Raw genomic sequence first — 14,468 nt, 5'->3', positions numbered from 1 at the left:
TGTTAATGAAAAGCTGGTGAACATTAATCTTTTGACACACCTAAACTGAAGTCAAAATTCAGGGTATTAATGGTGAAATGGTGGATGTGTGGGAAAAAGCCAATATAATTTGGCACGTAGGGTGTTCGAAGACTGTGTGCTGTACATGTATTTTGTGCCTTGGACAAGGTCTTGTGTGATAACATCCATGACATGGGACTGTGCTCTCTACGGGGTCTAGCTTTAACATGATCATATCAATATTGATTACATGTGATACCTTGTGTTGCTCACGTGTCATATCAATGCTGTTTAGACCAAAACATACCTACCAAACACGAGTATGAGTCATTCAATCTGTGTTGCGGTCAGTGGTCAGTTGCTGAAGCTTCTCAAACAACACATGATGATTAAATGTGCTTGGAATCTGCTTGATAAGATCCTCAAGTCCATGTTTCCTGGACACGATCCTGATCTAAACATCAAACATAATTATTGTAATATAATAAAATCAGGACTGAAGTTTATTCTATCATATAATTTACTGTTTTTCCTATAAAAATCCTTTTTGCCCCTAAAAGTGGTGTTCAGCTTAGCAAATTCTGTTCTTTCATCCTTCCTACAATTCTGTAACCAATCTTTGCTAATGTCGTTGGGGTTTTTCAACTCAAACATGCTGACAGTCTTTTGAATCTTGCACTTTCCATGTGCTCAACATACTACCTTAGCTGGGATGACTGTGGCATTAGACCAGGAGGTTTAATCCAACTGGCATATAGGAATAGGTGTCACACAGGGGAAACACATATTTCATCTTGCACCATCACCAGGAAAAAGTCATCTGACAATAACAAAAGACAACATGGTACAGCTGTAAATACCTGTACGAAAACTACACTGACCTCATTGAAGTAGTTTTCGTTAGCGTATATATTAACATGGCCCTGAACCACTGACAGCAGACAAGTTTGGTGCAACAGGCTTATGTGAATCGCTGCCATGTAGCAGAGTGTACAGTTTGTTGGACCCAGATCTGTCGTTCAAGTTCCTCTTCTGTGGCAAACAAGACCTGATCACCCCTTTACAGCTTTGAAGAAAAACCTTCCACCTAGTTTGTGCTCCTCATCTACACATAAAATAACAGAGTTAATGTGCTAACTGTCTCTATTTGTAAAGCTAAACTGTAAAAATGCGAATCAAGTCTAACATGCAACTGGTCTTATGGCCAGGGATAGATATGAAATTGGAATAAAAGAAGGAATGAATGAAACAGTAAAAGAAAGAATGGTTTCTTAGAAAATTTATTGCAAATAACACTAATGAGAACAGTATTTATTGATCTAATGACAATCAATAATTGTTATAATACAGTGTAAACAATCAAAAAGGCTTGTGTGAACTGCGGATATGAAATCAACGGAAGCTATAATCTTCGCAGTTATGAGAGCAAATTTTTCAATTGTGTAGAGAAGCCTGAAAAATTCAGGACTTTAACGGGGTTTGAACCCGTGACCTGGCGATTCCGGTGCGACGCCCTAACCAACTGAGCTGTGAAGACACTGACGTGGGAGCTGGTCATTTGTGGGTTCTAATGGTCCCGTGAGGAATGAATCAATGATGAAATGGTATATGAAATGAATCATATGTGAACTGCAGATATGAAATCAAGTGAAGCTATGATCTTCACAGTTATGAGAGCAATTTTTGCAATTGCGTAGAGAAGCCTGAAAAAATTCAGGACTTCAACGAGGTTTGAACCCGTGACCACGCGATTCCGGTGCGACGCTCTAACCAACTGAGCTATGAAGCCACTGACGTTGGGAGCTGGTCATTTGTGGGTTCTAATGGTCCCGTGAGGAATAAATCAATGATGAAATGGTATATGAAATGAATCATATGTGAACTGCAGATATGAAATCAAGTGAAGCTATTATCTTTCGAAGTTATGAGAGCAATTTTTGCAATTTCGTAGAGAAGCCTGAAAAATTCAGGACTTCAACTGGGTTTGAACCCGTGACCTCGTGATTCCGGTGCGACGCTCTAACCAACTGAGCTATGAAGCCACTGACGTTGGGAGCTGGTCATTTGTGGTTTCTAATAGTCCCGTGAGGAATAAATCAATGATGAAATGGTATATGAAATGAATCGTATGTGAACTGCGGATATGAAATCAAGTGAAGCTATGATCTTCGCAGTTACGAGAGTAATTTTTGCAATTGCGTAGAGAAGCCTGAAAAATTCAGGACTTTAGGTCACGGGTTCAAACCCCATTGAAGTCCTGAATTTTCAGGCTTCTCTACGCAATTGCAAAAAATTGCTCTCATAACTGCGAAGATCATAGCTCACTTAAAAAGGCTTGTCTTTGACAGTAACAAAGGAAGATAAGTGATATATTGCACGCTTTCACCAGCACAAGGAGAATGGTATCTTTTTTGCATTGAGTATCTCTTTGATACATTATACTACATGTATAACTTAACCTGAGCTGAAGAACGACGATTTGTTGAAATAATGTTTTCACATTGGAAAGGTTTTTTAGATTGTGTATTTAGAATACAAACCATTGATTGCTTCACAGTAATCAACAGTGTAACCATCAAGTTCCATCATCTCCGTTGGCTCAGCTTGCTTTTCACGGTAGCTGCACATTACAAATGTATAATGGCTGACCTAAGAATTGAACAAAAACAAAATTGTATGCTCATTTCAAACGAGACATAAACAGCTTCCCCAAGTCAATAACCATAATTGACCCACTGACACCTAGGAGTGAGACTTGATAGATTTTACTCTGTCCAATGTCAGACGATTTTACTCGTAAATGGGGCTTTGTTCAGGAGTCAATGGGTTAACAGCTTCTACATCCCTCAAAAACTATGTCCCCTTTAACCCATTGACTCCTGGGAGTGAGACTTAATAGATTTTACTCTGTCTAACGCCAGACGATTTTACCATCAATGGAGTGTGGTTGAGGAGACAACGGGTTAACAACCTCTACATTCTCTCAAAAAACTATGTTCCTTTAACCCATTGACCCCTGGGAGTGAGACTTGATAGATTTTACTGTCTAACGGCAGATGATTTTACTCATCAATGGCGAGTGGTTCAGGAGTCAATGGCTAAAGGAAGTGGAAGTGGTTTAAGTTAAGGAAGAAGGAACTAGGATGACTATAGTACATTACGATTGCCCCAAGTAACACTTATTATCATCATTCGAAATGTTCACATTGACCAGCTAAGGCCAGGGGAGATATAAAAAAGCTAAAAAGCAGTAGAGTGACAGTGTTATGATCAGTTCTTTTCGTAAATTTCTTTTAAAGAAAAAAACTGTTTGTTTACTTGCACCAGAGCATAGAAACGTTCCTTCCATTTCTTCCACACACTCTTTCCTTGAGCATATATTTGTCTGCAAAATTAATATCACATTCACAAAAATCACTGTTTGTTATAATAATGCGGGCGTATGGTTGCATTAAAGAACACTCTAAGCAAAAGCCAAAAGTTAAGAATTACAGGTACCTACAGGGTACGCATAAGTAGGTACCAAACAAGGTTACATGAACATGGAGTTTCATTAACCAGGTTTGAAGTGGGACACAGGAACAAAAATGATTCATTTTTGTCCACATGTTAATGATCAACTCACCCACATTTTTTGAGGTTTACAGGTTTGTCCATCTTGACAGCAATTTGAGTTTGATTTTATTGCCAATGGCTCCATTAGGTTGAATGACATCATGCACTTCAGGCTGCTCAGAACCACCAGGTATTGGCTTAATAATCACCTGGGACAGAATCATATAACCATGCATGAGCTAACAACATAACCAATGAATCATGTTCTACTCTTGAATGTCAGAGTAGCTTAATTACACATAGTTTATGGACAGGCACGCATAATAACAGAGTCTAAATGGGATGTCAGATCTGCCCAGATTCTTCATGCCCCCAAATGGAAAAGCCTTGCTGACAGATGTGAAAAACAACTCAGTCTTTAATGTTCAAAACAGTTTAACAAATAACCTTGTACCCAAATACCTGTCTGATAAATTCACCAGGGTAAAATAATACCATTCACAGACATTATCTTTGGGCGCCCAACCCTCTTATCAAAAGGCCCAACATAACCTGTTTATTCTGCAGCCAAACACTAAGGCCCTTGAGAAGAGTTTTCATTATTATAGTGGCGAAGAAACATGGAACACTCTGTCAGCAGAGCCTAAACAGGCCACCACTTTAAATAGCTTTTATTTCGCCATAGTATATTAGAAATAACTTAACTTTTCAGCATTTAACATAAGATTTTTCAACAATGCCCATAATTTCTACGTACAAGTCCCTCGTTACAAAACCTTTACTGATACTAAACTTTGGCCTCATTAGGCCCAAGAACTATGTTGAGGCCTCGGGTTAGCCAATTTGAAGGTTTTGGGTTCCTTTAGTATAGGTTAACAATGACCTGTAATGAGTGATCTGTGGAATGTGACCTTCCTTTTATACCACCCAGCATGTCTCCAAGAATTTAACCCTTTTAATAGTGAAAGTGTGACGTCCAGTTATCATTTGTAGTTTTTTTCTAGTACAGCACTCCTGTTTTTAACTCTTATCAAAAGGCCAACATACTGTAATAACTTCATTTGATCTGCCTCTACGTGTAATTTGATTTGCAGTGTTCCTAATTATGTATACACATACTGTAATTCTGTGTGTAGAACAAAGCTATCCATGAAATAAGAAAATCTAAAAAGATTTATTACCTAAGCTGAAAATGTGCCATCTATGGGCTAGAGGCCACAACTACATCTTGCCTCAGGTTAAAACAGAGTGAGTCGTACTAATGTGAGAGTCAGAAAGCCATGCGAGTCATGCCAGCCATGACTGCGAGTCATGCGAGCCATGACTGCGAGTCGTGCGAGCCATGACTGCGAGTCATGCGAGCCATGACTGCGAGTCACGCGAGCCATGACTGCGAGTCATGCAAGCCATGACTGCGAGCCATGCGAGCCATGACTGCAAGTCGTGCAAGCCATGACTGCGAGTCATGCGAGCCATGACTGCGAGTCATGCGAGCCATGACTGCGAGCCATGACTGCGAGCCATGCGAGCCATGACTGCGAGTCGTGCGAGCCATGACTGCGAGTCGTGCAAGCCAACATGGCGAGCCATGCGAGTCAACATGCGAGTCACATAGTTATTGAAAGCTAACCGTTTTAAAATGGGTGCTTAGACTTAATAACTGCTTATCTGTGCTATTTGAAATGGGTGTTTAGACTTAATTGTGAAATTCGCATGGCTCGCTGGCTCGCAGATTTAGCAGACCCAAACAGCATGAATTTTGTTTAGATTTTGCTATCACAATAATTATTTTGGTAGTTTTATGCATTATTATATCATTAGTTTATTGTACATATAGTTGTCAACTTACACTTTTGTCTGTAAGTTTGGTTTTCCATACTGATCTTTAAATTACAATTAAATTAAACACAACTCTCGGTTGCTGCCATTCTGTGGTACCTTGAGCGTATTGAGTTCTGAAATAATTACAAATTGATACCTTTCCAAGTTCCTTGTCATCAAGAGCCAATATTCCTGTATTCTCGGCATATAGTTTGACTTTGACAATGGGGCGAGGATGACAAGTGGTAAAATCACCTTGGGAAAGCCAACTAAGAGAAATAAAGGTCCTTTTAGAAAAATCTACTAGTAATAGTTGACCCTATAGCTGTCCTCACTGTTAAGTATAGGTGTACGCAAAATTAAATTCAATGTGACTAGAGTCCAGGTCGAGGAATGGCCATTTACAAACGGAGCAGCTTTAGCATATGGCAATATTATTGTTCGATCTTAGCAGGGAGAGAACAAAATTAATCACTTTATCAGAACTAAAATTAATATGAAAATGAAGTTGCATAGTTTGGTGTGATTGGATAAACTTATTGAATGTTAATGTGTTGCTTGAAAAAAGCCACTTGTTCTACCCAGTTGGGACTGGATAAGGGAATTATGATTTTCGAAAAAAAAAAAAAAAACATTAAAAACTAGAAATATCAAGGTTGATTGGACAATAAGTTATTAAAATATCAATCTTCCTACATGGATACATGTAGAAATGACAGCACACTCTGATTGGCTACTCAAAACGTTCTCTGAATATCTTTTGCTATTCACCTCCGAGCAACTTGCGCTGGATTTGCGCCCAAAAATAATTGTCAAAAACATCTTTTTTACTATTTCGTGCTTCACGGCTAAGTAAATATCCACCCCTAGCCACCTCCACTAAAAGTGGCAAATAGTACTTCAAAAATCTTGGCACTCCCCAACTTTCAATCCGATCCCAAAATCTCGACAGCCTTTGCGAAGAGTCTCAAGTCTTGTTTATATTGGCTTTTGATTTTGGTGTGAGGTCTTGCATGTTTTGGTCTCGGTCTTGCATTCGCAAACAAGGTCTTGGGTGTTTCAGTGAGTCTTGGATTTTACCATTCCTCACCCCTTCCACTTCAGTGAATAGTTGTTAATTATGATAAATATATAATGAAGGTTGTTGTTGTTGTTATTCAACCATAAATATCAAGCTTGATTCAACTGCTATGGAATCTTCTATTGACCGTAAATTATATTGATATTTGACTCAACTATGTACATGTATGAAAATAAGACCTCATTTGACCACAAATATCTAGAATATCAGCATTGAGCAAATATCAATAATATTATTGATTCAACTATAAAGAATATCACAAGTATAAAAAGCGATACCTTCAGATCAGACATGGCTGCCTGTGGCTTCTTTCATTTCAAAAGAAAAAATTTATTTCAATCATTAAAATTTTACAGCTACAATATTTAACTTTGATAAACTAGTTTTATTTTTCATTTCCAGTACTAACTTTGCTTCCTCAGCTACTGCAGGTTCAGTTTGAAATTTTTCCCCACCTTCCACCTAAAAGAAAAAAATTACAGAAATGCAAAACTCTCAATCAGTTGAAATATCACAAGTGTCAATGTCACACTTTTCTTATAGGGCTGATCCAAGAATCAGGGCCACCACTGGCTCTATGATGAAAGTACCAACATCCTTGTTGTCTACCTCCTTACAAACAAGAACAATTATGTACCAAACACATCACCTAAAATGCACTGCTTATGATGACATTAACTGCCTACATTTTTCTCTGGGTACTCTGGTTTTCCCCTCCTCAAAAAAAAAATGTTTGATTCAACCTCTTTGTACATTTGGTGCCTCAGCGCAAGAAGGCTTGACACTTAAATAACATTAATATTGAAGTGCATACATGTACTTGTATGTACAGTAACAAGTAAACAACACGCAGAGAGGTGTAATGCACCTGTAAGAAGGATAGAATACAAGTTGCTTGGAAATGGAAAATTGGACAACTGAAAAATCAGAGTCCATTGCAGGATTACTGAACCTAGGACCTCCATAACACCAGTCCATTGAGCTACTAGAACCTACTGAAGAGCCAGGTCGTTTATCTAGCTCCTGAATAGACAATGTGTCTCACTGGTCTGCAGGCTCTACAAAGACATGCGCCTCAGTTGATACATGCACAAATACGTGAAATGATCGAAATGAGGTGTAATGTGCCCATGAGAAGGATAGAATACAAGTTTCTTGGTAATGGGCAAAACAACTGAATGTTGACAATTGTTCCTAATTAATCATCCTTTACATAAAATAAAAGGGCAGTTCTGATAAGCTTCTTACCCAAAGAACACCCATAATAATATTAATCTCAAGAAATGGTGGAATAAAAGTAATGTTACCTCCATGGTGCAGTAAACAATTTTTTGGCCAGGGACAACCTTGTCCAGCCCTTTGGCCTCCACCACTACCACCTAAGAATGAAAAATGATAATATCAAGAATGCAATATTCAACTCCTATCCTTTTTCTCTTTCTAAGCAAACATCTAGCTCTGCTACACTACTAAATGTACACTGCCACTCATTCCAATTAAATCCCTTCAACTTATGTAATTTATTACATAGGCCATGATGATCAGGACTGCCATCCACAAATGCCCGTCTCCACCTCAGCTCTGGATGAAGGGGTGGGGGGTGGGGGGGATTCTATTTTATTTTGGATGTGGAAAGCTGTACCTTTCTTCACTTGAATAACAGAAGACTGCACAACATTCACCACAGCAGCCCATGTGGCTTCACCACAAACCACCTCTCATATCCAAGTAGAACGATACCTCATAGCTACTTCGGAATCCTCTGAACATATGCTGTACATATATATGCATGGCATAAGGTGAGATCCCTTGCTTGTCCAGCAATTTTTCTCACAGTGAACAATAATTACCGCTGTGGAATTACACTTTTTAAATATGAGAAATGGTGATGTTTCTTGAAATTAATGGTGGTTGGCTGCTGAGACTATTATGAAGAAGACATCAGGAAACCAAAAATGAGATAGTATGTGACCAAAAATTACCGGTAGTAAGAGTGAAAATTCTCGCAAAGTCATGATGTACCTCGATGGTAAAATTAAGCATGACATCAGATTTGGACAGAACAGATTCCACATCCTCTGCAACTTCAGCAATAGATATGGTATGTTGAGGACTAAATAGTTGCAAAGTACAGAAAAACACTTTACTTATAAAGATCTACAGGAAGTATTTAAGAAAAAAAATAATCATGAAGAGATTCAGAGCTACCTTCACAATAATCATTGGAAAATTTAAGGAGACTCTAAATCCACTCCAGAGAGAATGTTTTTAGAACTTTGTAAAGAGTTTCACCTTTATCTGCTGATTCATCAACAAGTGCGTTAAGTAGGCAAGAGATGCTAGTGTTGCACAAAAACACGAGTATACTTAAGTCTGTAATTGTCTAATGAATGTGAATTCTGATCCCTATACTGGAAGAAAAACCTGATGATGATCTACAATCACAGACAAAATTCTTGGGATACAAGTAACGCACAGTCAAGCAAGATTCAAATTATAGGTTTTTTCAGATTTCCAACATTATATATTGGGTGGAGGAGGGCAGAACTGCCATGGAGTTTTAAAATATGGCAACGCTTTTGGAAATAATTTTGAAAACATCATAATTTAAACAACTTTTGCATGGCAACTACCCCAATGAAGATAAATACCATACACCAACTCTTTAACAACTTCTACCTTCATTAAAAAAAACCCATTGACCCCTAGAAGTGAGACTTAATGCCAGACAATTTTACTCGTCAATAGGGGGTTTCTCAGAGGTACAGCATAAATGGGTCAAGGCTTCTCGTCATGAAATCCATATTTTAGAAGCTACATGTAAAGAAATGAACTTAGGACTAAGGTAGACAATACCCACCCCTTAATTCGGTTAAAAGAATAAAGTTTGGAGTCTGAAGACCCTTTTGTGACAGGCTGACTTTCCAAATTAACACGCAGCTGGGTAATGGCTGCCTGCTGTTCTTCAACAAACAGAGTTTCCATATCCTTGTGAACAAAACTGGTCAGGCGCTAAAAATGAACAAGACATTGTGAGGATGATGATAGTGATCAATGCTGGTAGACTGTCCTCTGAATCAAAATAGATGATGCAGTAATAGCGGTAAATTATAACATTCATTGTAATGGAAAAGAAATTAATTTAGTGTTACTGCAGTGTCCTTCACACCTTTCATATATAATAATCATAATCATAATCATAATAATAATAATAATAATAATAATAATAATAAATAATAATAATAATAATAAGACAGATTTACAACATTTGTCACATACAACTAGCGTTGCTACTTGAGGTGGGCAACATCATGAATGGAGTCTCTTTTTTGTCTCAATAACATACACATTTGCCCGTAGATTGACACTGCTATACTAGCTACAAAATTTGAAAAAAGACGTTGAACACAGCTTTTCTATCTCCTTTGACACAAATTTTAGAGACAGCCAATCATGCATTTCACGGTTTCAAGGTTGAACCCATCATATCCATACAGAATGTTAACCCCAGTAGAGAAACTGCTGATCACACAAAGCTGAATTCATCCCAGGACCTTGGATTTAAAACACTACCAACTAACAGACTAAACATTGACATCTACATAGATCTATGTAATTGATCCAAAAGGTCTAGATAGTAGCAACAATATAGATAGTTGTATAAACATAACAACTTTCTTTAATTTTCCAGAAAAAAAAAAAAAAGAAAGGAACTTTATTTAAGTGTCTGGTCGTTCTAGCGCTGAAGCACTAATTGGGGACACTATAAATTGAAATTAACAATTAACACAAATCAAGTCAAATGTTGGTTTTTGAGGAGAGGGGAAACCGGAGTACCCGAAGAAAACCTCTCGGTGCAGAGTAGAGAACCAGAATAGTTTTGACAGTACATCAGTCACCTTTAGTGTTACACATTTTGAAATCGCTGTTGAATTTAAAGTGCACGCGAATCCATGTTTATAAGATGGGAGAAGCCCAATCTCAACCAGCAGGTGAAACACATTAACCTGACTCTCTCCCTGTAAAGAACTAAGCCTCACTAATTTAAATCTTTGTTTTGTTTTGTTTTAGTATGCAATATTGACAACGCAATGTAACAAACTTTGTAAGATCACACGCGCTTTAAATTCAATGCCGATTTCAAAATATGTAACAATGAAGATGACGGATGTACCATCGAATCATGTCTGGAAAATTAAAGAAAGTTATGTTTATACGACTATCTATGTAATTTCTTTTAAACCAGCTTTAGGATTAGATGTAATATAGCTTTTGATTGACTTTAATTAAACTTTGTGCTGACAGTTGGTTCAGATATTTAGCCATCCCTCTCTTTTTACTTCCAGTCTTTCACATGACTTTGTTAACACTGGATGTTGCAAGCCAGCAACAGATCCTTTCAGTGCTTCATACTCTTGGTACAAGAACTGTTCCCTGGTTGTTTCCACTTTCCCATGTTGTTTTTTGACTCAGTTAAGACAGCATGCAGCAGATGGCCTTTTGACATACATATAGTCAGACATGTAAGACATGCCCTAATGCCTGGCCTTGAATACGGGAATCTATGTAAACCACTACTCTTATAATCACTAAATTTCATCCAAAATTTGATTTTTAAGAACTGGTTTACTCAATGACGATTTATGTGAAAAAGAGACACATCACCTTTCTCTGATCAGAAATAGCCTTGAGTCTTCCATCCAGTTCTCTTCGTATGCAAGCTGCTTGTTCATCTGCACTATCAAGCTTTAAAAAATATGCATGTAGGACACAAGTCTATACTTACAGTATATCAGAAGTAACAGATGTCTTCATTTACAATCACTGCAATCTTACCAGGGCAATACTTTTGGGGCATTGATTGGTATAATGGTCAGAATTTAGATCTGTCCCTGAACACCAAACTCTCTTAGCTATCAGCTAATATCACAATAATCCTCCAAATAAATTCTCCAAAATATTGTTGAGTAGCTGAATTACCTTTGGAGCCATGTTTTATGCAATAAATTATTAAGTGAGATCCTACTATTATAACCCCACCTTTTTTGATTTTCGAGTCTAGTTTTGAATGGAAACTCATTTATTTATGAAGAAGCAAAAGAAGTGAGAACAGAAAAATAATAGTTTTTGTTTTTGTAAAAGAAGGAAATATATTAGTGTTAACATCTACAAGCAGTTGTAGAGTTTTCTGTCATGATACCAAAATTAAAATTCACAAGAAAACCAGTGCATCATAAAAAACATGCAATTTACAATACAATGACCCCATCTGTGAAACTTTTTGCCAACTTTTCAAGTTTCTAGCATTTGTTTTTAGAATCTAAGAAGGAACTTCAAAATATGCAATTCCACAAAAAAGCAGAGACTATTCCTGAATATTGGCAGTGAGCAGGTATGGGTGGAGTGACATCAAAATACCACAACATTCTTGTTTCCTCAAAGCAGCATTATTTGAAAAACAAGACATATCTATTAATTAATATGCAAATTACTGGCTGGGTATTCATGATTCAAGAAGTCTCGCAGAAGTAACTGACTGGATTTCAAAGTTCAAAGTTCAAAGTAATATTATTGTAATATTATTATCAACAAATATCTAGCCACTCTAAGATGGTTTGCAATCAATCTCTAGAGACACATAACAATGATGTAATGGACAAATGGTGCTGGATGAACGACGAGCCAATGAGAGATCTTTAAATTTGTTTCGTCCACCAACATGGCGGTAAGGTATGTAATGTGAAAACCACTTATTCGCATGTATGGTAAATATGTGTACTATTTATTACCTCATTCTTGAGAAGTGAAGAGTGGCCAATAACCAGTTCTCTAAAATTACTTCTTCTATTTGTTTGTCCTCTTTTATATTAGAAACAAAATTTTCATCGCAATGTGCTGTAGATCCAAAAGCAGCATTTTAAACAAATTATCAGAACCTGAGGTACATAAAAACGGATGCCAATTTGTGAAAGTGACATGAGATAAACTGACCTCAAGGTGTTAAATTGAACAGGGAAATAATTTTCGTCTGTTTACATGTATGAATAACAAAAAGAATACTAAGATAATTAGCATAAAATTACTCTAGATACAGGGCCACTTATTTCCATATCATTGAATAACAAAAGATCCTATTGTTATGTGTCTCGTTCTACAAAAGCTTCTAACTACTTTGCATGTGCTGGCCTTGAATTCTGTGGTTACTCCACAAGGTTATAGTAATTAAGCTTAATTGGTTTATCTTAGCCTTTCTCTGTTTAAAGGGGAGACTTATACAATATTTAATAGTTTTGAAATAGGCACTCCAACCGACACAATAACCTATAAATATGCGTGAATAATAACATAAAAGCACTCGTAAAATAAATGGGTCGTAAACAGAAAATCAATACTAGAGGAAAATGTAAGCATACCTGGCATGCATTAAACAATATTTGATGCTCATATTTTTTCACTCCAAGAATTGTCTGAAACATTTCATACAGCTGCTCCTTTGACAAAATCAATTCTGAGGCAGCGGATGCCGCAATTCGTGGGCCCTTCTTAGGATCGTCTTCTCCGCGAAATATAGCATCGTTTTTCGCCATCCATGAACTTAATACAGTTTCTTTACTTATTCCGTCTATTTCGGGTAAGCTCCGTACTCGTTTTTCAATCATAGCTTTAAAGACCTCGCGGAAATCATTCGAGGAACAGCCACCACTGATAACCATCTTCTTAACTCGTTCGCTGCAAATAAAGATATCGTAATATGCTCGGACTGCGTTGAAAAAGGCCTCGTCTGATGAGATCTTTGTGTCTCCACGAAGGAAGTCTTCAAATCGATGCTTGATCTTTTCCAAGTCTTGTTTACTCACACGAGCATGCCTGCGTGCAAGATCTGTTGGTTGTCGAGCATTAAACGGATAAGCTATACACCGCAGAACGAACACATACATCTGTAATCTCTCTCTCCTTTCGTCATCTTCTTGTTGTTCCTGCAGCGTAGCTTCTGACACAACAGATAACGTAGGACTTGGAGAATGAAGCGAAGGAGAAACGCTCGGTGAATTGGAAATGGTGGAAGGAAGTTGTTCTCCTCGCTTATAAATGGTGAGGAGTTCTTGTGTGTGTTCATCTCCACCAACAACATCGTTAGCTTCGTCTTCGTCTGAGGAAGATGCAAGCATTTTACCTGCGAAATGTCAGAGATAACGTGCACGAAACACGTCTGCAGGAATAGTAAACAACGACTGAGACTTCTGATAGACTTCCTCTGATTTTATTTTCCTATGAGCAGCCGCTGAATAGTTTTATCACGGGCGATTGAACAAAAAATATAGGCACGCAATGCGTAATTTAATTTCCATGGTAAAACACGCATTATCACATGCAGGGATCACCGACAACCACACACTGATCGTCATGTTAGGAGCTATATTTTCAATTCAAGAAATACCAAAATTTTTACCCCAAAGACTACTCATGGCTTCTCGTCTCAGTAAATCCCTAATTTTCCTTCTATTAGTAAAGTTCTGACATAGTAGTGTTGCCCTGTTACGTGAACACGTTACTTACTGAAAGGATATCAAATCAAACCAGTTCGACATTGATACTCAACTCGATTGTTCCTCTCAGTGAAAATTATGGAATGAAAAAGTCTATAACGAAACAACACTGTGAAAATTTAAACATGTGACCAACCTAGTCTCTACTCTAAATATTTTTGAAATAGAGAAACGCCATATGTGGAAAATGCATGTCACTAGACATCACTGTGAGCTGAAAGATACTGACACTAGAATCAACTTTAAAAGCAAAGTGCGGTTTCAGATAATATAGCAGGCCGTAGAGAAACTATTCGAAAGATGACTGTGGATAGGCAAAGAGAACAAGCTAAGACGTGCTTCGAGAGGATCAAAACCTATGGAGCGGGGAGAGGAAGAAGAAAAGATTTAGAATTAGGCCATTTCCGAGTTCATGTTTGCCTCCTCTTCAAAGCGAGGCGAAGAGCGAAGTTTGTCTTGAAAAG

At 37.6% G+C, this 14,468-nt stretch overlaps 1 protein-coding gene across 1 annotated transcript in view; it reads right to left on the bottom strand.

The window, feature by feature from the left end:
* Window positions 1-13,708, bottom strand: part of LOC138056800 (calcium-dependent secretion activator 1-like) — a 49,010-nt gene extending 35,302 nt beyond the window's left edge. Inside the window, exons 1-3 of the mRNA XM_068902694.1 lie at window positions 12,871-13,708; window positions 11,123-11,203; window positions 3,363-3,368 (exon numbers count right to left, since the gene is read on the bottom strand). Of these exons, the coding sequence (XP_068758795.1) occupies window positions 3,363-3,368; window positions 11,123-11,203; window positions 12,871-13,626 (843 nt within the window). The 5' untranslated portion in view covers window positions 13,627-13,708. The remainder of the gene's footprint in view (window positions 1-3,362; window positions 3,369-11,122; window positions 11,204-12,870) is intronic.
* Between the last annotated feature and the right edge of the window lie 760 nt (window positions 13,709-14,468).

This window comes from Montipora capricornis, chromosome 7, assembly GCF_036669925.1.
Source record: "Montipora capricornis isolate CH-2021 chromosome 7, ASM3666992v2, whole genome shotgun sequence".
NCBI classification, from domain to species: Eukaryota; Metazoa; Cnidaria; class Anthozoa; order Scleractinia; family Acroporidae; genus Montipora; species Montipora capricornis.
This window is presented reverse-complemented; position numbering and strand designations above follow the sequence as displayed.